At 47.3% G+C, this 25530-nt stretch overlaps 1 protein-coding gene across 4 annotated transcripts in view; it reads left to right on the top strand.

Annotated features, from left to right (window-relative positions):
• The window catches only part of CASKIN2 (CASK interacting protein 2), a 110684-nt gene extending 86034 nt beyond the window's left edge, over positions 1 to 24650 (top strand). For 2 of the 4 annotated variants that reach the window (XM_066617308.1, XM_066617309.1), the window contains exons 6-21: positions 671 to 766; positions 2913 to 3043; positions 3762 to 3870; positions 4542 to 4650; positions 5015 to 5109; positions 6255 to 6372; positions 6760 to 6963; positions 8269 to 8390; positions 9711 to 9789; positions 10554 to 10648; positions 11930 to 12040; positions 12307 to 12408; positions 14219 to 14357; positions 16587 to 18767; positions 19976 to 20306; positions 21848 to 24650. In XM_066617308.1, coding sequence (XP_066473405.1) covers positions 671 to 766; positions 2913 to 3043; positions 3762 to 3870; positions 4542 to 4650; positions 5015 to 5109; positions 6255 to 6372; positions 6760 to 6963; positions 8269 to 8390; positions 9711 to 9789; positions 10554 to 10648; positions 11930 to 12040; positions 12307 to 12408; positions 14219 to 14357; positions 16587 to 18767; positions 19976 to 20306; positions 21848 to 21944 — 4119 coding nt within the window. In that variant the 3' untranslated portion in view covers positions 21945 to 24650. The remainder of the gene's footprint in view (positions 1 to 670; positions 767 to 2912; positions 3044 to 3761; positions 3871 to 4541; positions 4651 to 5014; positions 5110 to 6254; positions 6373 to 6759; positions 6964 to 8268; positions 8391 to 9710; positions 9790 to 10553; positions 10649 to 11929; positions 12041 to 12306; positions 12409 to 14218; positions 14358 to 16586; positions 18768 to 19975; positions 20307 to 21847) is intronic. The other 2 variants (XM_066617310.1, XM_066617311.1) reach the window with 2 other exon arrangements.
• The last annotated feature ends 880 nt before the right edge of the window (positions 24651 to 25530 follow it).

Below are 25530 nucleotides of genomic sequence, written 5' to 3'. Positions count from 1 at the left end.
AATCCAGACCCGATGTTGGGCCAGCACAAGTCCCTTGCACCAGCCCAGGTGTGTCGCAAAAGTACTGTAAAGCACTTTTGCGCCACTCTGAAGGGAGTAAGGCCAGCGCATGGACTTGCACTCCCCCCCCCCCGCCACCACGGGCCCTGGGAACAGGTAGGTTTGCGTCTGGGGCTGGGGGAGGGCAGGGAAAAGGTGGGAGGGAGGTGTTTCAGAGCGGGGAAAGGGTGGACTGCAGGCAGTCCCAGGGATGGGCAACTGGGGAGCAGGATGTAAGGAATATATATCCTATTTATGATTCTCCCTACTTGAGGCCAGCCATCCCGCTCCAGGAATATGGCGATTTCTAGGGAAATATGGGAGCCCAATGAGCTGATCTGAGCTGTGGGAAAGACTGGAAGAGTTGTTCTCAAATGTGAGAAGGCAGTCTAGAAAACAACATCTTGGTCTTGCTGGTCTGGATTAGAGTTTAGGGATGAAACTAGCAGGATGGAGAAGCAGCAGCTAGTAGGCCCACTACCACTGTCAAACAAGCTGTGTTTTGCAGTTGGTTTTTAGCAGGGCCTCAACTAAAGAAGAATTTTGAGTTTGCTATGCATAGATCACTGGGATATGAGATGTCTGATTGGATTTCCAATTTCACTTTGTTTTTTTTCCCCTCCTCCTGCAGTCAGAGATGCTGCTCCAGCACCAGTCCAACCCATGCCTAATTAACAAGGCTAAGAAAACCCCCTTGGACTTGGCATGTGAGTTTGGAAGACTGAAGGTAAGCATTGCCATAGCTGTTGTTAATTATTATTTTTCACACCACCCTTTCTCCAAGGAGCTCAGGGTGGTGTACATGGTTCCGTCCCTCCTTTTGTCCTCACAACAACCCTGTGAAGTAGGTGAGGCTGAGAGATAATGTCTGGAACAAGGTGATCTCAGGAAGCTTCATGGCTTCGTGGGGATGAGCTACTCTCTGAGCTAAGGCCTGCAACAAAGTTTGCACAGAGCAATGAAGTTTGCAGCTAAGAAAGATTCACAGGCTGAATTTTCAGGTGCCTGAATTGTCCCATTTATTACTGAAAAGTGCTCTGGCATGGCAGGAGGTCTACATGACTGCCAAGAACACATGAAGAGTGTATTGTATTTTTCCACCCTGTTCCGTGGAATTTTCCTGAGCCAGCTTCACGCTGCCCTTGAGGCTGCTGGCCTGGGAACGTTGCATGTGATATCGTGGAACAATGTTGTACACTGTTCTTTCTCCACCACCATCATGCCAAAGTGGTTTTCTGTAGCAACCATGCCAGATTAGGTGCCTGTGAACAGGCCAAAGAATCACTGAGGGCCGCAACTCATGCAAGACAATGATGCAACTTAGGATCTCTGGAACATAACCTGATCCAGGAGTCTTCACCTCTTGCTGCATCCTCAGATGACTAGAACCAGGGCCTTCACCACCACTCCCGTGAGAAACCAGACAGTGGCTGAGCCCCACTAATCCCTCCAGGCTGAGAAGGCAGAACCCAAAGCCAGCTGGGATCGCAGGCCTGAGATTCCAACCTGGCAGCACTGGGAGGTGGCTGTGGATTCCTGTCTCCCATACTCAGGACAGGTGCAGGGGCTGCTCAGAATTCCTGGGGGAGGGAAACTAAGAGAAGAACAGCAAGATCACTAATCTATGTGTGTTGGGGAATAGTAGCCCAAGGGATGGCACTGAAAGGAGGCATTGGAATGGCAACATACTATTCTCATCACAAGGCAGGGGGTGGCTTGCATGTCCATTTTTGTAACAAATGAGCTATAAATAGCATGATAAATAAATCTAGAGAGTCGCAGTGGCACACAAACAAGTACTCCCTGGGCCTCTGAGTACAGACTGCACTGTGTATGTTCCCTGTGGGTGCGGCCAGTTCAAACCCAAAGCTTGTTGGAAAAAGGCCCTTAGAGGAGAAATTGTTCCTCAGTGGAGCTTTCCCAATTTACTGCTCCCAGGTTCCACACTCATATCCTCTTTGTAGCCCCTTTCTGGAAGGAAGCTGCAAAGAATGCAAGACCTGTGAAGAGAGGTTGAAGGATGTGGACAGGTGCAGTCCAGAAAAGAGAGGACTGAGATAACTAGAGTTACCGTATTTCAAATGGCACAGAGTTTAAGAGTTTTCATACAAGGCAATGAACAGCAGGTGCCCAATTTTTCCTCCTTCCTGCAATGTTGTAATGCAAGGGATGGCATCTGTAGAGCATTTGTCTTCCTTGGGGATCTTAGAGAGACAGAAAGCAAATTCTTCATGGAATAGGGCCATGCTAGTGAACTATTTCTAATTGTGTAGAAGTTTGTTAGAGGTATGCTTTGGTCCAAGTAATTTTTCTTCTTCGTAATCCTTCCGTCCGTCTAGTCACATCTGGAGCAGTAAGTAACTACAGAAGAATTGCAGGGCTTGCTCGTTTTGTGATATTTTAATAAGTACTTATTAAAATAAGGTATTTTAATAAGCTGCAAATGAGAGGCGGAGGCAGAATGGACATCAGGAGGATGGTCTCTGGAGGCTATACAGACCGTTCCACTCTTCTTCTGTAGATGAGGGTAGAATAGCCAGGAATACATGTGGCACTCACTCTGCTCAGTGTGCAGATAAATACTCTTCCATGCCTCTCTGGTTTTTCTGCTTTTATTTTTTTAATTTATTTTTCACAAGTTTATACCACCATTCCTCCCAGGAGCTCAGCAATGTATACCTAGTTCCCTCCTGTTGTCCTCACAACAACCCTGTGAGCTAGGCTAGACTGAGAGACAGTGACTGGCCCAAGGTCACCCAGGAAGTTTCATGGCTGAGCAGGAATTTGAACCTGGTTCTTCTAGGTCTAAGTCCAACTCCTGAATCACGACACCATTCCAGCTTTCTTAACTACCCTGCCTTTGTCTGTCCTAGGTGGCCCAGCTGCTTCTGAACAGCCACATGTGTGTGGCTCTGCTGGAGGGACAATCCAAAGACATGAGTGATCCCAACTACACCACTCCCCTGCATTTGGCAGCCAAGAATGGGCACAAGGAGATCATCAGGTACCTCCTCTGGGCACTTTGCTATTGCAGGGATTGGAGTGGGGAGGGCATTATTCACATGTCCAGCTTAGATAGGCCTCTGACCTCACTCAGTGGCCCAGTTGTGCTAGCATCAGTGTGCTTAACACTGGGACTCTGCAGTGGCTTTGGCCACGAGGTGTGTGTTTATACTTGTCTTTCCAAACAACAGCTGTTTACTCTTACATGACCTTCAGCAATGAATTACTTCATTTCTGTGTGTTTCATGCTTGCTGTATAATAGAAATTCTGCAGTTCCTCTCTGCTCTGACACCATATTGGGAGAAAAGCAGCAGCATCCCATATTGCCACGCATAAAAGGAATACAGAAAATGCTGCCTTGCTATAGATATTCTACCTAAGAGGAGAGAAGTAGTCATTACCTGCTCCTGAACCACTGCATGCTTCCTCTTAAGCGTCTAAGTGGCTCCTGGATCTTTCAATAGTAGAAGGTTTTTTTCACTAAATTACCTCTGGTCAAGTAAGTCATAAACTACAAGACACTTATGTCCACAGTTTCCTTCCTCTACTTAACCCGCTGTGTTCCAGGAAGACAGATAACGCCCCTAATCATTTCCTTCTTGATTTCCTCCGTAGCCTTCGTACATGACATGCAGCAGGATTTGCGTAACCAAGCCTGAGACATTTGTCAATCTTCTGGTTACTGAGACTCAACCTGTCTATGTTTTGTCCCTCACAGGCAGCTTCTGAAAGCTGGAATTGAAATCAACCGACAGACCAAGACGGGCACTGCCCTGCATGAGGCCGCACTGTATGGGAAGACGGAAGTGGTACGCCTGCTGCTGCAGGTGAGCTTTAGTCAAGGACAGGAATGGTTGCCTGGTGACCAAAAGCCCTCAGAGGGACTACAGGCCTTGGGGCAGAGGCAGAGATCAGAAGCAAAGAGCAGGGAGTCCATGGAGAGAAATAACTATCTGTGGTCCGTTCTAGAATGCACAGTCTGTATGGACAAAAGAATAATGTGGTACTCGTGTTGGTGCCACTTCAGTCACTGAGAAGGAGACCCAATCCAGTTCTAGTATGACAGGAAGTTACTGCAGAACTTTCACAAAAGAGATATAGGGGGACCGCTTTAGCACTTTTAATGTACACAGTGTTTGTTTTACATCTTATTTGCCTCTGCAATATACTTGTGAAGGACTCTAGTGATATTCTTATGGGAAGTGGAGTCTGAGAGAATAGGACAAACCGAAGCCCCCCAACAGCCATCCCACTAACTTCAACCTTTCCTTCAGCTCAGCCTCTCCCAGAATGTGGATAGGCAGGCCCTAGAGATTGGATTGCTTTTTCCTACAATGAATTGTGACCTTGGAGGTGGCCCTGAATATCCATCCAGCACCGAGCACTGATTCTAGCTCAGTCAGATGCTCGTATGATGAAACTCAGTTCAGAACAAGAGCAGCTCTCTCAAGAAGACATCCCCTTCCGTGCCCTCCATTAACTTTCTCTCTGTGGGTAGGGTGGCATCGATGTCAACATTCGCAACACCTACAACCAGACAGCTCTAGATATTGTGAACCAATTCACCACTTCACATGCCAGCAAGGACATCAAGCAACTACTGCGAGGTGAGCAGGCCACTGTCTGGTCCTTATAGTCTCCAACATGAAGAAAGTCACCTGGCATCTTCTGGCCAGCATTTGGTGAAATGTGTATGCATTAGTAGTGAAATATTGGGGGGGGGGCAGGATGGGTACTTGGGCTTTTAACTCCACCATTCTCACTGAAGCCTGCTCTAAATAAATCCACCTAAGAATGGTTTCAGTCAGTGGGAGGATGGGCTGGCTATCAGGGGTGAAGCTGTGCATTCTGTGGGCATAGAAGGAACCAAGTGCAATGTAACATTGTCCTCTTCTTGCTAATTTTCCTTCCCATGTCCTTTCTCTTCTATTCCTTCTCCCCTTTTCTCGTCCTTCTTACCTTTGTCTTCAGAGGCATCAGGAATCCTGAAAGTCCGAGCTCTGAAGGATTTTTGGAACCTCCATGACCCAACAGCTCTCAACATCCGTGCTGGAGATATCATTACGGTCAGAGAGTGATGGAAACTATATATGTTCCTGGTGGCTGAAACTCACCGCAGGAAGTGCACTTGTCTTGTGCGATCGCATGCATGGACTAAGCTTGAAATGCAGTGGCAAAAAAGGGAAAATGGGGGCAGGCAAAAGTGGTTTTAGCTTGCAATAACAGAAACATCTGCAATCCCAGAGATGGGGCAACTGTTGTCATCAGATCTTCTTAGATAGTATGTCTGGTTATGGTCAGGATAGTTGAAGAAGGATGCACCCCTACCAAAGAAGATTCATGTAAAGTTACAGAAATGACACTGGATTGGAGAAATATGGCAAAGGAGCAGTGCTGTATTTATTTCACATTCCTGCAGGAACCCAGAAAAAAACATACAGTTAACACTTTCTGAGTGTGCAAAGGGTTTTGCATGTATTTTCTTTACATTATCTTTACAACATGCCTGTAAAGTCAGTCAGTATTATTATCCCCATATTGCAGGTGTGGGATGAGGCAGATACTTATATAGGGCCACCTAGTGAGTTTATGGCAGATGCAAGCTTCAAACCAGGAAAATCCTGATTTGAAGCTCAGTCTCTTAGTCACCAGCTTATATTCAGCAGTGAATTCAAGTTGTAGCAAAATTCATTTCAGTTGGATTCTGAGGACAACATTCTAAGTACACAGAAGTTTGAAAAAGGCAACTAATACTCAGGGAACTCGCAGAATCTTTGTCCCTGGAGCTTTTAAGAAAAAGCTGATAGACCTAATCTATTCCTGAGAAGTGCTCAGAAAAAAGAATCACACTTGACATTTATTCTTTGCTTTCCAAAGTGTCTGAAGCACTTCATGTACATTGCTCTTGTTTTCTTTTCATCAACCCTGTAATATAAATCAGTATTATTCTCCCACTGTTAGATAGGGGGGATTTAACTGCTGGCTTGCATAAAGTCATCTTGTGAGATCATGGAAGAGACAAGCTTTGAAACCAAGGACTTCGAGATTAGCAGCTCAATCTTTTAACCACAGTCAGCTCTAGAAACTCTTTTGCAGCCTGGGGGTATGGGGCTGGGAAGGGTTGTCACTGAAGGTCTCTTTCAATGTTATAACTCTAGAATCCGACATTTGTCTTGTCCCACTAATGGTAGGAACTTGTCTCTCTTATCAGGTCCTGGAACAGCATGCAGATGGACGCTGGAAGGGCCACATCCATGATTCTCAGAAAGGCACCGACCGAGTTGGCTACTTCCCTCCATCCATTGTAGAGGTCATCAGCAAGCGGACAGGTAAGCCCAGACGCATATTTGAGAGACTCTGGGGAGGCCAAAGGACGTGATCAGAGAGGGAGCAACATCTGTGACTCCATTGCCTGTTTGATTCCCATGTGTTCAGTGCCTTCTCATCCATCGTGTAAGAAGGATCCCTTTACCAATAGTCTCCCCTGCTACCCTAGTAGCTGATGACAGTGACCTGCCTGTCTTTGATTTCTGTGTAGCTGCATTAATGTGAATGAAGGCAAACAGCATTTGGTTCTTCCATGTCATGATTATGCAGGACAGGATGGCTTTCTTCAGTGCTGTTCACACATGCTTTTTGTACATGAGTTCGTTCCCTACCCTCCCTCACCTTCACACACGCTCTGTTTGACCTGCCTATTTTGTCTCTACATGCAGGCCTGACTCTTCCCCGCATGATGCCCTCACACCAGTGCCAGAGCCTTGCCAAGGGCCAGCAGGTTGCCATTGCCACCCCTCACTGTGGGCTGCAGCCATACACAGACGCCACTCCACCTGTTTCGCCGCTTGCACCCCTTGGCCTACCTGCAGCCTATGGCCACCTCGCCCTGACCAGGACAGCCCCAGCACCTGAGAGCCCAGGTCAGGGGCATTGCTGGGCTGGGCTGGGCAAGCACTTCCTGCACTTATGCTGCCTGGGAAGGAGTGAGGGCAAACTCTAGGGTGGGAAGAGGAAGAGGAGGGAAGCAGCAGAGGAGAGTGCATCTGGTTTTCAGGGGGAATAGGTATATCAGCTGTAGTTCATATTATTGCTCCAAGATAGGCCCCTGAAGACAGATTCTTACACACACACATACCCATTGATATAGTTCTTCTTTCTGAAAGTCACATAGTACTGCTATGGTCAAATAACACACATACTCACCTGTAAACCTAGCTATCAGTGTTATATACAGACTTAGCTGCACCTCTGTGCATTTCTGCCACAGTGTGCAATTCCCAGAATATGCAAAACACATACACACCCCACTGTCCACCATGAGTAAACCCTACAGCTGACACCTGTGGACACTTTCAGGCTTTCATGTTCTCAGCTGCCGCTGATATGCTAGAAGTAATCACTTCATTTCACATATACCTTAAATGTATATATTACTATTTATATGCATCAGGACACAGCTCCCAGAAGTATACATTCTCTGCCAAAATCCACACTCCCCAATGCTGTATGCCATGGCTCTTATATCCACCAGCATGTATATACCATTGAGAAATGCACCTTGCCAGTAGAAGAATGCAAGCTTTCCTTCCTACCATCTGTTGAAGTGCCGTCACCCCCCTCATCTCTTTCTGTCCCTGTCTGTCTCTTTTCCCTGTCAGTCTTGTGTGAGGGAGACTGCTGCTGGATGCTTCTTAAAAATTGAGTGATTGCTATCAGAAAGAAGCCCCATAGCTGAATTCTTCCATGAGACACTGGTCTTTGCTTGACAGCAAGGCGGGGATCCTACTCATGTGCTCTTTGGCAAAGCCTGCAGGGAAAGCCAAGGCCTCTGAACAGAGATCAAGGTGATCTCTGGGCTCCTGCTATCAGTAGATTCCCTCCCCCCCCCCACACACACACACACATTCCTTGGGCTACCTAGTGCCCAAGAGCCAGGATGGTGTAGTGGTTTGGGAGGTAGACTCAGACCTGGAAGATCCAGGTTCAAATCCCCCCTCAGCCATGAGGCACCCTGGGTGACCTTGGGCCAGTCACTTTCTCTCAGCCTCACCTACCTCACAGGGTTGTTGTGTGGAAAAAAGGGAACAGCCATGCACACCGCCCTGAGCTCTTTGGAGGAAGGGCGGTATAAAAATGTGATAAATAAATAAATGGGCTGTGGGAAATCCTTCCTCCATCACCACCACTACCACCCTTGCTGAAATCTCTCCTCCTCTCCCAAACAGCAGGAGACAGGAATAGTGTGGGCAGCGAGGGCAGCATTGGCAGCATCCGGAGTGCTGGCAGTGGGCAGAGCACTGAAGGCACCAATGGGCAAACCACTGGAATCCTCATTGAGAATATGAAGGTAAGGCTACATCACTTTCCTAACACCCAAGCATAGATGCCTCCCCCAATCAACCCTGACTCTGCTAGTAGTCCAAGTATAATGGATGAGAGAAGAGAGTTTGCTACCTTTGCGGTGGAAGGAAGGTATCTTTGCAACAGTTTCTTCCCACCCACCTTTCTCACCCAGGCCTTTCAAGTGCTGTGCAATCCAGCACATGACCTGGCATCCCTGTATTAATTTTGCTTCTCCACAGACTGAAAGAACAGCTTTTCTGCTGTTACCTCTAAGGACCAACCTACATGTGATTTAGGAGATCTGCGATTGGGTCTCTCAGTATCCACTCCTAAAGGCAACCATAGGGTGCACAATTTAGATGGGGGGGGGGGAGAGTTGTAGCATGGGGAGGGGGTGTTAATGCTTTACTCTGTGCTGATTCCAGAATGCAAATCCCCCCCTCCTCATCTCACCCTATGTTGCTATTAGCCATAGAAGGGAAACATATAGACACATGGTTTGCTCTCTATGGCTAAAAGCTATTTAGGGGAAGGTGAGATTTGCATTGGTCAATCAGCAAGGGGGGAAAAGCATTAACCCTGCATCCAACCACCCCCATCCCCCCACTGTTGTTAGGATGTCAGGAGATTAAATCATAGACTTCTTACATCATGTGTAATTTGCTCCAAAGATCTAGGAATACTAGAAATGAGCCACAGACACTCAGCGTGTCTGGAATTCAGTTATCTGGGTAGCAGAAATCAGTTTGAACTTCTGTAATGCAAACTGCTTCATATTAAGCATCACAAGCACTGTGTGGCGCTTCTCTTGCCAAGGATTTAGCCATAGCCAGCCTGGGAAGCTGTGGAGCCCGATGCAACACCCTTTGTCATGGGGAGGCCCAACCCCCATGGCCCCCCTATTCATCCAGATGAGCAGCAGGCACACTCACAGCCAAGGCCACCTGCTGCAATGCGTGGCACCACCTTGAAGCAGTTGGCAGTGACACGATGACATCACCACCAACTGCTTCCAAGAGGCCCATTTCAGGCCCAATGGACACAGGGGTAGGTGGGAGGGCTGAACAAGCAGAAATGCTTCACTCATCACACCTGCCTCTTGATAAGAGAGGTGCTGGCTGCGGCAGCAGGCACGCCACTCACTGCCCCAGTGCAGGGGGCCCTGAAACACAGAGCCCAGTTCCATGGAATTGGCTCCGTTGCCCTAGGGATTTAGCCACAAATGTGGCTATCACTGTATGCGAGAAGTTGCATATAAGGGGAAGTCACATTGTACCAAATCCATGCAGTTATCTTCCAGCCTCTCCGTTTCCTATTTACACAGCCACTTTCACCAACTGGTGAGGATCTACAGCACCTTGTGACTTCCAGTTCTTACAACAGCCAGACGAATCCTATAATAGGTAAGACTGCAGTGTCAAGGGGGCTAGTGGGAAGTAAAGAAACACATGTTGCAAAGGCAATAAGAGAAAGCAGGACAGCTTTAAAAATGGAAACAAATATGACCCACCCCTCACAGTGACAAGTGTCTGTAGGGGATAGCTGGGGGACCGGGTACTCATAATTTCAGACAGCAAAGGGTTGGAGAGAGACACTGCTTCCCAAGAGTCTAAGCCCAAATACCTTTTGGAAGAGCTATGAAACATTCCTGTTTGAACTAGCATTCTGTAGCCCGGTTAAGCTGGCAGGGATGAGGTGCAAGGCCACTTATATATCAATTGGATATTTTATTAGTTTTCTTTCTCTCTCTTTAAACTGTTCTTACCAACTCTGAGCCCATAAGAAGAGGCAGCATAGAAGTTAAACTAGCCTTTGCTTGTCTTTTAGTTTATTGCTCAGCTTCCATTCATTTCAATGCAGCTCATTTATTGTGTTGCCCACGCAAGCCCTATTGAAACAAATGAAGGTAGTGCAGCAGCAGGACTTCCTGGTCAACTGTGCCAGGATTATGGGGGAGGGGGATATGGAGCCCTAATTGAATTACTCAAACGCACTCCTGGACGTTCCTCAATTGTAGCCAAATCACACCCTCTATAACCTGCTAAAAACCTTTGCTGTGAGGACTAGCATGAAAGTAAAAGGGGCTGCCCCAGCTAGTAATTCAAGCACTGTGCCCTCTGTTGATTCTGCCAAAGGCCTGCTCTGACTTCACTTCACCTCTTTGCAGGAAACCTTGTAGCCCAAAATCTCTCCAACTGCAACACCAATGAGAGGATCTTCTCCCACCAGTACTTACGCCCAGAACACCTCCTGGAGGGGAAGGTATTGAAATCCACTGGGAATGCTCAGGCCAGGGCTCAAGTAATGGTTAAAAAATACACACGTGACCCATGAGGGTAATTGGACTGCTTGTTTTGAAAGGCAAACTCACTTCTGATGGCATTGGTTTAGTACAAACTGACCCCAATCCAGCACAATTGGACACATTTAGCCTATGGAAATGGCCGGGTTGTCTAATTTATGCTCAGTTGTGTGTTGTCCACTGCCCCTGCTTCTCTTATTTATTTTATCAAAAGAAGTGTCATTAATTTCATTAAATAACCTGTGTCTCAACTGTATTACCATACAAAGAGGCTTGTACTTCGGTTCAGGTCTGAACAACTTGTGACCCGAATCAAGCACACCCCATCAGCTGCAATTGTAGGCTCACCAGGGGCTTGGTCAACCTCCTGTTTTTGTTGCCAGCCTGTAACGTCACAATCAGGGAGTTATCAGGCTCTTGGCTGGCCACAATACATGGCCTGGTACTCACCATCTACATTCTGCTTGGTGGGTAAGCCTGCTTTAACCAGTTAACAGCCAAGTGAAGAATTTCATGCCTAATCCAGTGAATCAGTGTTGCCTCTGGAGCACGCAAGATCCAGCTTAAAGGTCACAGGGAGAGAGGAGGTTGCGTAGGACTGTGTTCCTTTTGGTAGGAGAAGAAACACCTGAAAATTCTTGTCTAGCAGGACATATCCAGCAGATGCTGCTCGTCTTCCCACGTATAGCGTCATAGTTGAGCTGCTAGCTGCACAATAATACTGGTCTGTTTACGGGCCTGTTGTAGGGGATTAACGAGAAATGCTCATTTAGGAAATGCTTCAAATAAATGTTTAGCAGTATTTTTGTTCCATTTGTTCAGTGCTGACAGAGCCAAATGAATGCAAACCCAGGAAGGAGCTGCCAGAAGGAAACATGGGGTTGGAGGAGGTTTGAATAGCACAATGGATTATAGATGAGCTCACCATAGGGCCAAGTATGGGATCGATAAATAGGTTCCAAATAAAGAATGCATTCCAGGGATGGTTGCTTTATTGAGACCAGGCTCTGTGCCCAGGGTGCCTCTCTGCTGAGCACAAAGACCAGGAAAGCATATCAGCCTTTGAATTCCCTGCTAGGAGCTCCTTTTACATTTAGCCCACTCACATTACAATAGAGGAGAAGTATGGGTCACGTAAGCTCCAATGCTCCATCACTACCTCTGTGAAGTGACGGCAGGAAACTGTTGGCTCTTTGCCTGGTCATTGCCTTCACAGGGGCTTGTCTGTCTCCCCTTATTAGGATGCTGAAGCCATTTACAACTGGTTGTGTGAATTTCAACTGGAGTGCTACACAGTCAACTTCCTGAATGCAGGCTATGATGTGCCGACCATCAGCCGCATGACTCCAGAGGTAAGGCAGGACAAGCAAAGTGGGCCAAGCGCAAGTAGCTGCTCTAGGGCTGAAAGGGGCTGAGGAGGAACCCTCTCCTTTTGGTGTCTGAACACTCAAGCCACCTACATCTTCCCTCAGTGTTTGCCTCTCTCTTCCCCTGGTGATATCACAGAACATGGCACTGTGAAGGATTTCCCAGGCTCTTCATCCTAGACACCTTGGTATGTTTTTCCTGATGGTAATGGTGGCATTAATGAAGGCATTTGTACCACTGTTTGTTCCAGGACCTCACCGCCATCGGGGTGACCAAGCCAGGTCACAGGAAGAAAATATCCACAGAGATTGGGCAGCTCAGTATTGCCGAGTGGCTCCCTCATTACATCCCTGTGAGTATGGAGTGTGGGTGGCAAGAGCCTAGGGAGCCACAGATCAGCTATGTGCCTGTCTAGCTGTCATCTGGAAGCAGGGTCTGCAGTGCTACAGCCAGGAGCTTGTAGACATTTGCAGGAATTCAGAACCATTTGTAGAGCAAACAAACATGTGGCTGCAAAATGCAGCTGACAAAGTGTCCTGGTTACAGAATTGGTCTCAGAAGAGCTGGATTCAAGTCCCACCTCTGTCATGGTCTTACAGGGTGGCCTTGGACAATTCTCTATATCCCTGCCTCTGAGTCCCATCTATGAAAGGGCATTGCGTGCAGCACTGCTGTGAAGCCTATTTCTATGATTAAATATGTAAATTAACAATATTAACAATAGAACATCATGCACCAAAACTTGTTAGAAGATTCGCTGCCCAGGCTTCCCCCGGCTATTCCAGGTTTCACAGTGTAGGCAGCTTGTGCAGAGATGGCTTTAATCTTTCCATAATAGAAGATATTTTTAAAATTAGTGTTGCAATCATTGTTATCACGTACATTTTCATCTTGCTTTTCTTCAAGAGCTCACATCAGCACATCTGGTTCCTCCTCTTCTGTCTTCACAGCAAACCTACAAGATAGGTCAGAGCAAGAGGAATGGCCAGTCCAAGGGCATCACATAAACTGTGTGGTTGAGTAGGGATTTGAACCCAAGTCTTCCTAGTAAACGAAGGTCTTACACCACATTGGCCCACTCCAAGAATGAGCAGATAGTTGCAAAGCGTATGGTTACAAAACATTTCTTTCCTTCACTTGGATGCTCTTAACTCTGATGACTCTAAGTTTTGCTCAGACAGAGAAAGGCATCAAAAGTGTTAAGTCTTCTTAGGACTGCACTCATATTGATGGCATCACTTTGCTGGGGCAATGTTCTGCAGTGGACTCGCATGGCAATCCATCACCCCTCTCTGATGGCATACTGAGTGCTACCTGGCAGTTTTCCCACCAGAAGCTGCCCCCCATTTGCTACCCCCCAACCTGGAAGTAATTGTGGTGAGGTCATCGTCACACGTCGTCATCGTCACCACAATTACTTCCGCTCTACCGCCTCCTCCTTTCAAGAGAACAGGGAAGGAAGGAGGCAGCCCAGGCTCAGCTGCTAAGTGATGTGAAAGGCTCCGTCTGAGCATTACTGCGCCACTGGAAGAAGCACCTAGGAGGCAAGTGCCACCCACCTGCTGGAAGCAGTGCTCACCTCCTGGGTGCTGCTTCCAGTGGTGCCAAAAAGCTCTGATGGAGCATTTTGCACTGCTTAGCAGTGGCATGAAAGAGGTAGAAGTGGCGCTTGCCTACTCAAAAATTGACAAAGATAAGCGCTGCTTCCACCAACCACTAGGCTATTCTGAGGGCCGCCCTCTTCTCCTCCCCTTTCTTAAAAGGGGAGGAGAGGAGGGCAGCCCTCAGATGCAGTGAGGAACTGCACTGACAGTGGCTGCAAGAGAGCCCTTTTAAAGAAAGGGATGGAGAAGGGTGGCCCTCAGATCAGTGCGGAATCACGCGCTGTGGCTGTGAGAGCGCAGTCACTGCTGGCACAGTTCCAGATCACGCCGACAAAACCAGTGGTGGGGGGAGTGGGTTGCAGTGCCGCCACCCCCAAGCCTGGCACCTGAGGAATTTGCCCCCATTGCACCCTCCCGGGTATGCCACTGTACCACTGCCCCTGATACAGAGGATTGAGGGCGTTGCCTGGCCAGATGGATGCTATGATGGACATGAGCCCTCAGCCAGTGCCCCACCTGGCCATTCTCTGAAGCCACTCTGCTTGTGCTGTTTTCCAGGATGACTTGATGGAGTGGCTCAGCGCCATTGGACTACCCCAGTATCACAAGAAGCTGGTAAGCAATGGCTACGACTCCATCAGCATTGTGACAGACCTGACGTGGGAGGATTTGCAGGAGATTGGTGTCAACAAGCTTGGTAAGAAGAAAGGAGATATACCGTAATGGTTCTTTTTGTATTAAGGACTGTTCAGCCTGCCCCACGCTGACGTGACTCTGCCTGTGGTGATGGTGAACTGCATCAAAAAGGAACTTCATACCAGATAGCCTTCCTTGCACCTCAGGCAAGGCTTAGTATCTAATGATGCTGCATTTACAGTGGTCCTTTCAGTTGTCCTGGGGTAATCCACAAATGATTACAATGTTTGGTCATCCATGCATGTCCATACTGTTGTCTAGGGCAGATTCCAGAGGGATAGTTTGTTAGTTAGAGTAAATGACCACAAAAAGTTCAGGAAATGCACAGCCAGCACATGAAGCCAGTAACCGTCTTCTGCTTTACCCTGCAACTGGTATTCAGTGGCACCCTGCCTCTGAAGCTGGAAGTTTCATGGACCTATCATGGCTAACAAACAGCCATGGAGAGGTCTCCTGTCCATGAATGCGTCTAATCCCCTTTTAAAGCTATTATGGCACAGCTAAGCTATTATGGCACAGAGCCCATTTGCTTTCAGACTGTTCTAGGAAACCATGGGCTCCACCAGGGGTTTATTGAGGGTTCTGTGATAAGAATGGTTGGACTGACTGGTGGACTGCCCAAAATCTGGTCCCTGCGACCCATTTTCCTTGGCACTATAAAGTCACAGTGTTGTGTTGGGCATATTCTGGGGTGCTTTCTCAGTTTGTGCAAGGCTTGTGGCACAAACTGAAAGATCACGCTACAAGTTGCCCCATAAGCCTCTGCAACACTTAGAATTTGTGGCTGATGGGAGACAGATTTCCTTAGGGTAGAATATTGTCAAATGTCACTGTTCTGGGGCGTGGGCCAGATGACAGCTTCCTCTGCTCCAGAACAAATGATCATTGGTAGCTGTGCAGACTACACATTCTTCACCAGTCTCAGTCATTTTAGTCTGGAACACACCCTCATACATGTCCCCTCTCAGTATTTGGAAGTTCTGATCATCTAACTGATTCCAGTCCTTGATAGAATAGCACTACATTCAGGGCAGGGTGATCCTCTGCCTTGCCCTACCCTTTGTGTCATTCTGAAGGTTACAACATTCACCTTGACCTTCCCTCCCACAGAAGACTGTGCTGCAAAATCCCTAGTGGCATAGAAAATAGCTGGTCTTAGGGCTGTCTCTTGGCATTTCCTTCCCACCTCTTTCCATGGCTTGATTTGAGGAAGTAAGACTTGTTACTGTGTTAGCCAGCTAAGCCTCCCCCTCTGCCCCACGACTTTAGACTGGCTCACTGCCAAATGCAGCCCTTACAGGGAGGGAGAGGAGCAGAAATCTTGCTCCCTTCTTTGGAGGTAATCATTAGTGTGGTATTTGGTTCTGAGCCAAATTCCCAGGGTAATTGGATGCCTGGTTGGCACTAGGGAAGACAACCCAGCCATGACCATTACCCAAATATGCCAACTGGCTTCATCTGCCACCTGCCGCACTTAGAAGTTAACAGGGGCACACAACAAGTAGCTGCTCCAATGACCCACTTCAAACAAATGGACTGCCTGATGCCTTCCTCCCATGTTCCATTCACTCTGTCCCATTTCCTAGACCCCGGTTCTTGGTCCACTCTCGTTCCTGTGTTTCACTCTGTTTGTCCCACATACTTTGTTCAAAATGTCAGCAAATGCAGCACAACTTCTGCAGGCAGGGTCACAAATCCAAACATTTCACATGCATCCCAAGAAGTAGCTCAAATGCATACAGGACATAGATTTTGTGGTGAAGACTGAGAGACAGCTGCTTGCCGATCTTGCACAGACGTCCCTGGACATTGTGCTGGAGGACCCTTGAAGGAAGTACTTGGCTCCTTGACAAAGCTCGAGGGATATGGTCTGCTTCACAATAATGTCTTTTAATGAACCCAAATTCAATCACCAGTATTATAAGCAAGTGTGTGTAGTTGCAACGGTTGTAGAATTGGGGGCGTCTGAGCATAGGATATGGAGCTGTCATAAACCTTCTGCTGTTCTCTTGTTTCATGCTCCAGCAGATTACATAGCAACAGAGGACATGCTTTTTTCATAAAGATTCACAAATTTACATAAGCTCTGCCTCTAAAACAGCAGCCTGCAGTGAAACAGGACTTAATACTGCCCCTTTGTTAATGCTAGACAGGTGAACTACAGGGTGGTGTAGTATTCAGCAGCCATTATCCTTGGGCTTAGTTTTTGCTTCTCTTGTGCCATCTTCAGGCCACCAAAAGAAGATCATGTTGGCTGTCAAGAAGTTGACAGACCTTCGCAAGAGCCTCAGTCAGGCAGACACCAGCACTCTAAGGCGGAAGATCCCCGGTGCCTTGGACATCGTCACCATTGAGGCTGTCGAGAATGGGGAGAGTCACTCTCCTCACACCCCCAAGATGACAACTTTCCAGGACAGTGAGCTGAGCTATGAGCTCCAGACAGCCATGTCCAACAGCTGCCAGGAGACCCTGACCATCAAAACCACCCAGGGCATGTCCAGAAGCCAAGAAAGCATTGGAGTGCGATCCAGGGGGTCAGGGCACTCTCAGGAGAACATGCTGTCCCAAAGTACTGCCTCAAGTCGATCTCAGGAGAGTTTGGGCAGTGGCGGAAGCAGCAGCGGTAGCAGTGGTGGGTGCTCTTCCACCCAACCCCACCCCATGGAAAACTCCATTCCTCAGAGTCGACCCAGTCCAGATAATGGTGGAAAATTTGTGCCACAGGTCAGCAACCCAGATGGCATCAACACTTATTCCAATGGTTGCCCAGAAAGCCCTTTAAGGGAGAGGAATCTGCCTGAGGGGATGGATCAGTACCAGAGACCAAGTGCTCTGAAAGGGGATTTCCTTCCTCACACAGCTCCTTCAGAGCCACCAAATTCATTACCGGCCACATCCCCCTGCCTGTCACCCCATCCAGCCATCAAAGGGACAGCCCCATATGTGTTCATGTACCCCCATGTGTCCCTGAAGTCCCAGCCAGTTCACTCGCCTCCTGTGCCTGAGCAGACCAAAGCTGCAGCTCAGTTGGGTGCCCAGAGGACCATCCTGCAGTCAACAGCCCAGAAAGCTTTCTCTTATCTTCATTCCCACTGCAGCCCCACTGAGTCACCCCACGTACCCCCAAAGCCTGGCGCTTCCTCCAACTCCCGTGAGCAACAAAATGGCGAGGGCGTTAAGCACAAGAAACGCTCACACAGCCTGAACCGCTATGCATTGTCTGATGGGGAGACTGAGGAAGAGGAGCCACCGACCAGTTCAGTGGGCTCTTACGCTACCCTAACCCGACGGACTGGGCGGAGTCAGCTGCCACGCACACAACCCTCTTCGGATGCCAAGGTCTTGCGCAGTCAGTCTTTTGCCATCCGCGCCAGGAGGAAAGGGCCTCCACCCCCCCCTCCCAAACGCCTCAGCTCTGTCTCCAGTGCACAGGCAGTGGATGCAGACTATGAACAGGGTCTAGAACTACAGAAAGGACCCTTACCTTCCCAAGATGGAGGTGATAATACTTGTGAGAAGGGTTGCCCTGTGAGAAGTGTAGCAGCCACGCCTGAGGGGCCTGTAGCTAATGGGAATCTCTCCCAGCCTTTTCAGTCCCCAGAGCCTCTAGATGCTGATCAGGTTGTTACCAAAAAAGGAGGCCAGCACAATTCCATTCAAGGAGACACCAGCAGCAATGAGTTCCTGTGTAGTGGCCGAAGCCAGGGCTTTGAAAGCAACACCCCCAGGAGACGAACGTTTAGCGAACCTGCTGTCACCATGACAGAGGCTTTGCGGCATAGCCATGAAGATGTCCGCTCAGACACCGAGGAAGAGGCACCAGTAGGGAAAGAGGACGGGGCCAAATCTCCTTGCTCTTCCCAGAACAGCTCCAGCGAGTGCATTCCCTTTGCTGAGGAAGGCAATCTGACCATCAAGCAGCGACCAAAGCCTGTTGGGCAGCTCAAGGCAGATGCTGCCACACCAGACTCCAATTCCACGCAGGCTCAGTCAGGTAAGGAAGAGCAAGGAGGCGGCCCAGAAAAAGAGACCCCAGTGCTGGAGTTCAACCTGACTGAATCAGACACAGTCAAGCGAAGACCCAGGTGCAAGGAAAGGGAGCCCCTTCAGAATGTGCTGAAGGCCTTTGGGGTGGCTGCTCCAGGCCCAGCCACAGTCCCACAATATGCCCAGGCTCAGACCGTCAGCATCAGTGGACCATCACTGCACGTATCAGAGCTGCAGTCTGTTGGAGATGCGTTTGATGATGACAGCATGGAATTCCAGATCGCTAAGATAGAGAAAAGCATCTTGTCTCTGGAAAGAGGGATCAAGAAGCCCCCTATCTCTCTGAAACCAACCAGCCCAGCGCCTTTGCAAATGGAAAGACACGGGGGAATGGTCCAGCCGCGGACACTGACCCCAGGGACAGGTATGCAACATTCTAAGCTGAAATGTGGCCATTTGTCAGAGGAGCCTAGCAGCCACCCCATGTGTTAGCTGGTGAGTGGCAGAATCTGTACTCCACTGCTACTGCTTCAGTACTCTTTCCTGGAGTCAGAAGGGTTTTTAAGTCAAACTAAAGGCAAGGGGTGAGCTGTGCAGCACTCTTCTGATGGAGAAAAATGAAATGCAGTGCTAGTCCAGCCTGATCCCCTAGTTGGCTAGAGCTGAGAGAGAAAACAACACAGCTCCTTCTGGCTGGGAAACAGCCCTGCAGACAGAAGAAGGCGCAGACAGATTTGGCAGGCAAGGGTGAGAACACAAGGCTGCCTTATGTTCCATCTAGCTGCGCAGGATTGTGTGCACTGACTCACCTGCATTCCAGAGGGAGGTCTTTCTCAGCCCTGCACCTGGGTGACAGCTCAGTAGTTAAGCACCTGCTTTGCACACAGAAAAGCTCAGGTTCAGTCCCTGGCATCTCCAGGTGCAGGGCTGAGAAAGACCTCCCTCTGGAGCAAGGAGGGCTTTTCAGCTGCTGCGAGCAGGTCTGCTTCTAGTCTCAGTGTGAATTGCTTACATAGCTCCACAAGCCAAGTTAACAGGCAGAGAGCAGATGGTAGGGGCCAGAAGATGCTTCCCTGCAGTGGGTCAAACAATTAGATCCACCCTGTTCTCAGCCTCTCATGTCAAGAACTGGCTTATATTCTAGCCGAGTTTCTCCCAAAAAGAAATAAGGTATGGGAAGCTTTGTAAACTGTAGCTCACATCCTGATCACTGAATGATCAGTTTGGTTACACTGAATGGTTAAAAAGGTATCTTGAAGGTCCAATCCTCTGCACCATTTACTCAGTGTAATTAAGTAGTTCACCCTGAAACAGAGGGAGAAATGCCATGCATAAAGGGGAACTTATTTTAAAAACCCAAATTAAATTCATAAGTAATATGCCCTAATTTTCTGAGTCCCTACAATCTCAAGACAAGTCATCCATCTAATTGTGAGTCCTGCTTCTGTGATAATGTAGACTAGGCTTGGTGTATTAGTATCAAAGAGATCTGCAGTTGCTGCATTGTGTAGCCAGAATGCTTGGGAAAGGAGGAGGGAGGTTGATCTCAGTTGTTTGCTTAACTCTGTGTGGTGGGCTGCATGTTGCCCACCAGCATCAGGCAGAACACTGAGCATCCGTTTCTTCTTTCAGACACCTCAGCCAATCTCACATCCATCGCTTCTACCAAGCTGGTATTTTCAGGGCCGAAAACCATCTACCAACAAGTCCTGCAGAACTCCCACAACGCAGTTGCCCCCTGGGCAGCCACTGAGATGGCGTCAGAAGGGACAGGGCCCTACCCCATGAAACTGGGGCTAAGCAGCAAGACACCTGTGAGCCTGGGAGTGCCCCTTTCAATGAGGCCTTTGAGTGCCTCTCCAGATATGATCCAGGCTCAACAAAGGTTGGAGCAAACCAGCTCTTCATTGGTCTCCACTCTTGAAGCTGGTGAAAAGAAGATCACTGCAGAAGAGTCAGACAGGTGAGTTGTGACTGGGACAGGAAGCCAGGGCAAACAAGAGGTGTATGCCCTTAGTCAGGCCTCTGCTGGATCACTTCTCATAGAAGCGTTGTTTTCTGGGACAAATGCCCAAAGCACAGGACACACTTACAGTATCCATTATGGAAGTGTGCGCGCACATTTCAGATTCACATTCGCCCCAATCCAGCTAACAGCCATATCCAGTGAGGCTAACACAAGTGTGTTCCTAGCTAGATGGAGAAGAGCATGTGCAAGGAGTGGGCTGCTTGGGCCACTGAATTTCATTTATTCCCTTTTCTTTAGCACTCAAAGGTGGCTTCCAATAAAATCAAAAAAGGAAAAATAAAACACAATAAATCAATAAGCATAATAGGGTCTACAGCAGCAGCAGCAGCAAAGAACACAGGGCCACAATGCCCTCTCATCAAAAATAAGCCTCTGGAAGTAGTAGGTTTTAAGTGCTCTCCAAATTACTTAGTGATTATTTTCCTTACAAGCGGTTTCTGGTGGGCCAAAAAGCAGGAGAGAAGTAAAAATATAAAATCCATCAGCATCTTTCTTTAAAATTATTGTTATCATCAACAGTATTTCTATACCACTTTTCAACAAAAAGTCCACAAAGCAGAAAATAAACAGAAGTAGGATATTACCTATACTTCCATTTAGTTTAAAAAGAAAAGCTATGTTCCAGAAGCACATCCGGATGCATGCGTGCGTTTTGTATTCTGGTATCCATCTTGCAAGAGAAAGTATTAGGGTGAAAACTGGCATGTGAGCAAACATTTCATTCATTCATTATGTTCAGCTGTATATGTTCTCTCTTCTCTCTCATGCATGGTCTCCTTCTATGACCAGTGTAATTGTTGAGGCAAAACTCACCGAAGCTCAGCTGCATCCACTTTTATAGACCAGGAAGCTTTAGAACAGTGGTTCCTAAACTGTGGGTCGGGACCCACTGGTGGGTCACAACCTGATTTTTGGTGGGTCGCCAAAGGGTGATGGAAAGATCAGATACCTAACTGCCTCAAGCCCGGAGGCTATTCAAAAATCAGATACTGTAGCTGCTAATTACCCTGCAAAGAGCTCAGCTCCTGCAGTTTGCAAGATAGCTGCTAATTGCCCTATAAGGAGCTGAGCTGCTAAGTTTGCAAGCATGTGTAAATATAGGGAGATAATGTTTGAGGGTCTTTTTTCTAGTTATTATTACAAATAAATATTCTTTCTAAATCTTTTTTTAAAACCTAGGTGGTAAACCTAGATGAGTCCCAACAGAGTGTCATTTTAAAAAGTAGATTCCTGTGCTAAAAAGTTTGGGAACTACTGCTCTAGAATATATTCAAAACAGCTCAAGCAAGGAAGCCGTTCATATGAAAGGGAAAGGAAGGAATACATTACTGCATGTCATGTGTGAATCGGATTCCGACAAAAAGGAGATAACTCAAAAAGGTTGCAGATCCCATTCTGATGTAAGAGGAACCATCAGTTTGTCTTTTAAGACCTTGCAATCAAACTGACCATTTCTTCTGCCTTTACCCTCTCAGCCTCTACAGGACCACACACTCAGCCAAGAACATCCTGGAAGACATCAGCAACATGTTTGATGACCTAGCTGAGCAGCTGGATGCCATGTTGGACTGAGGAAAAGCTCCTTTCTTAGGGTGCAGTGGTGCGGGTCCAGCCTCCTACCATGCCACTTAGGACAGTTGGACAACCTTGGGAAGGAGTCCTGCCTGTTTCTCATTTCCTCCTCCCGCACTTTACCACCTTGCTCACCTCACAGCTCCCAGGAGCTGCAACATCATAGCCAGCCTCTCATACTTCAGGGCCATTCCTTTGAAAGACCTGCAAGAAGATGGGGCAAGAGCACAAAGCACACAGACTCTGTTTCCATGTATACAGCAAAATCCTACCAGGCTCAACATGCACTACCCACATTATAGCCATGGAAAAGGGCTGACTGAAGGCCCACTACCTTGACTACTGGAAGAGGCAGATTGATGCCAAAGGCTACTGAGAGCCTTCCCTCAGCAGTGACCTCCTCCCACCCAATACCACAAGATACACGTTTCTCTTAAAGACCCTTTTCCCTATTTCTGCATTTCTGTCACTTCTTGGATGCCGATCATGTGTCTGCAGTGGAACTGAGCACTCAATGACAGCCACTGCTTCAGTTGCCAACTAGAGATTGAAGTCGCCTGGCAGCTTGCACAGCAAGGCTAGGCCTTGCTGCTTTTTTCCTCATGTCAAGAGAGGACACACCATGTAATGTGGGTGGATTTAAATCCCCTGCATTGCCCCTTCTTCCCCTGTGTGTCTCTCCAAAAGCAGCTGGCACAGCCTATAGCTCTCAGAGCTCCCAAAGGAGCAAAATGGGTTCAACATTTCAACAAGAAGCTTTTCAGGGGAACTGAAAACTACTTGACCTTCTTTCCTTGAGTACCCTGGACTCATTCATCACATATGGGGTAGGCGGGCAAGGGAGTGGGGGGGGGGACTTCCTTCTTTCTTTTCTCAATAGAATCTCAGAGGAAAATGCCTATTAGTGGGTTAAAGTGTATAGTACCCCCTGGTGGCAAAGATTGTAAAAGGATGCCTAACATGCCTATTTGCTCTTCATTGTAGCTATGTAGAAGGGAAAAAGTGACTTTTCTCTGTTGCAAATTCTCTTCCCCACCCTTTGCCCATCAGGAAACAAAAAAAAAATTGATAGTAAAAAGTTCGGCTGCCTTTTTTATACATGCGAAAAGTTGGCAGAATTTGGGCAACTGTCAACACTACCTTTTAAGCTGACCACTTTTACAGGCTCCATCACCACCCTGTCCAAAGGAAGCCTTCCACTCCACCACCTCCTTAAAACAGAGTGCAGCTGTCCATGGCCTGGTTGTAGCCATGTGCCAAGCCATCCCCTCCCACAGTCTAACCCACTTTGAACTTGTGTGTAAATATGCCCAAAATGGTGCCAACCTGGCACTACAGAAACAAGTTTGAGTAAGGGAGGTGAAAATAAATCAGCACAGTTCCTATTGTTGTGCCATGTGCTGTTTATAGAATTCAGTTCACTGATGCAGAGGTCCCCAAACAAGGCGCTGTGGCTCAGTGGGAAGCTCTCATCTAGCAGCTTCCTGCAGTGAGGACCCGATGCAAGACTGAAGACCGTGGTGCAGAGGCCCAGCTCAGCTGGCAGAGCTCTGTGTGTGAGGCATGGAAAAGCCCATCCACCCGCCCTGAGCCTCTTAGCACCATTTTCAGAGTTGTGTCAGGTACTCGTGCCCTGGAAGTGATTGACAGCGATGTCATTGCCACTTACTTCCAGGAGACACGCCCCATGCCTGTAGCACAGAGGGCATCACGATAGAGGCAAGTTTGGGGATCACTGCACTAAGGTTTTCTTTAAAGGCAGTTTAAAATTAGGAAGTCCAATCTTAAGACTTACCAATACTGGAGGCAAACATGGCAACTCGGAGGTTTAAGAGTAAGACAAAAGATCTTGTCATCGCTGGGTAGTCCTCTACAGACAGAAGCATGATGCTCTTCAGAGACCGATTCCTGGAGCAACAAGCATTGGAGCCCTGGAAGGAGGTGAAATTCACATGGGGAACTAGGGCTGGCAGGGTTTTAGTATCACAATGGAGCCTATTAACATGTCTTGGCTGCAGATAGTTTCTCTTTATTTTTTTGACTCTCTTTTTATCCATAGCGCCAAGTGGATTAGTCATCCTCTGGCTGATGACTAGTGCTAAAAGAATAATTAAAAAATATAGCTGCAGCCAGTGGCACTTTATAAAAGATTCTTTAAACCTTTAAAAAAAAAAAAGAGGTTTTGAATTTCACTCTAGCTGACTTAGGATGAGTCCATTTTTTCACTGTTGATAAAATGTAAATTTTTTTAAAAAAGAAATGTATATATTTTAAAAATGTGGTTTGTTATATATTTACTAACCAGAGTTCTGTTGTATTTTAGGGACTGGGGTGGAACCATATTACTGTCTGAGCCACTAGGGGGCAGTAAAATACTGTTCTTGTTATCACTAATGAGGGAAATCCTAGCGCTTCTTTTTTTGTCTTTCAGAAAATGCTTATTTTTTAAGAGCTAGTTCTTTATTTTAAAGATATTGTATGCTGTGTAAATTATGTATGGATGCGATTGTGGCTAAGGATGGTTAGACAAATCTGCTAAGTGCAACAGGACAGGGTAAGAAAATTAGTCCAGGCAAACACCAGCCAGGCAGTTTTTACACCATCTGGCCTGTTTGTGTTAATCATGAGTTCTTGTTTTTCACTAACATCAGTTTCAACTTAATAGTATTAAACATTGGGGATCATCTTCCCCTTCTGATGGCTGCACTCTCTTTTGCTTACTTATCCTGTTTTCCAACAGTTCCGTACAACATAACAGTTTTATAGTTGTTGATTTTTAAATAATAGAGCTGTAACCCCAGAGAAAAAAAATCATAAAAGCCACTTTACGGACTTCACTAAGTGCCAATTCTCAGGCATTGTGACTGAAGCACAAAAATGAGTCTCTCAAAAGGGGTGTGTGTGAGTATGTAAAGTGTAGTGTGTGCCCTTTTAAAATACTCAGAAGCAGCCCCAGAGAAAAGATCAGGCTCCTGGTATGTTAAAGCAAAAAACAAAAGAAAGACATATGCTCTGTCTTACATGTGCATGGATGAGAGGTATATACACAACACATGAAGTATCAGCCTTAACAGTCTATAGTTGGCAGAGCCAAAGTAATGTTAGGACTATAATATTACCCTATATTAAAACCCTCCAAACATAGCAGAATTAACTTCCAAGTCTTGCGGACACATGTAGAATTGAGCTGTGAATTTATTTTGCCTTTGTCTTCCTTCCCACCCCATACTCTGCACACAACCTTGAGCTGGTTGGAAGAAGAGAAAACAGCAGCATTTGATCAAGGAAGTATTGAGAGCGGGCATATTTTACGGAAGGGAAATGGGAAACAGTGCAATCTTGGTCAATATTGCACAGCAAAAAGTAAGGAGGAGAGAGTCACTAATTAAGATGTGGGACAGCTAAAAGTGTTAGCTACAAGCCATGGTAAGGAAGCCTCTGGCTCAAAGCCCACCTCAACCAAGAACTCATTATATGGCTGTAGGCCAGCCTCCCTTTCTCTCAGCCTCACCTCCCCATCCACAATCTGGTAATAATGATCTAACAGTCTGTTAAAAAGGATTACTGAAATAATTGACATTGCATG

The sequence above is a fragment of the Tiliqua scincoides genome, chromosome 2 (assembly GCF_035046505.1).
Source record: "Tiliqua scincoides isolate rTilSci1 chromosome 2, rTilSci1.hap2, whole genome shotgun sequence".
Taxonomy (NCBI): domain Eukaryota; kingdom Metazoa; phylum Chordata; class Lepidosauria; order Squamata; family Scincidae; genus Tiliqua; species Tiliqua scincoides.
Note: the sequence above shows the minus strand (reverse complement) of the source record. Positions and strands in the feature narration are given on the sequence as shown.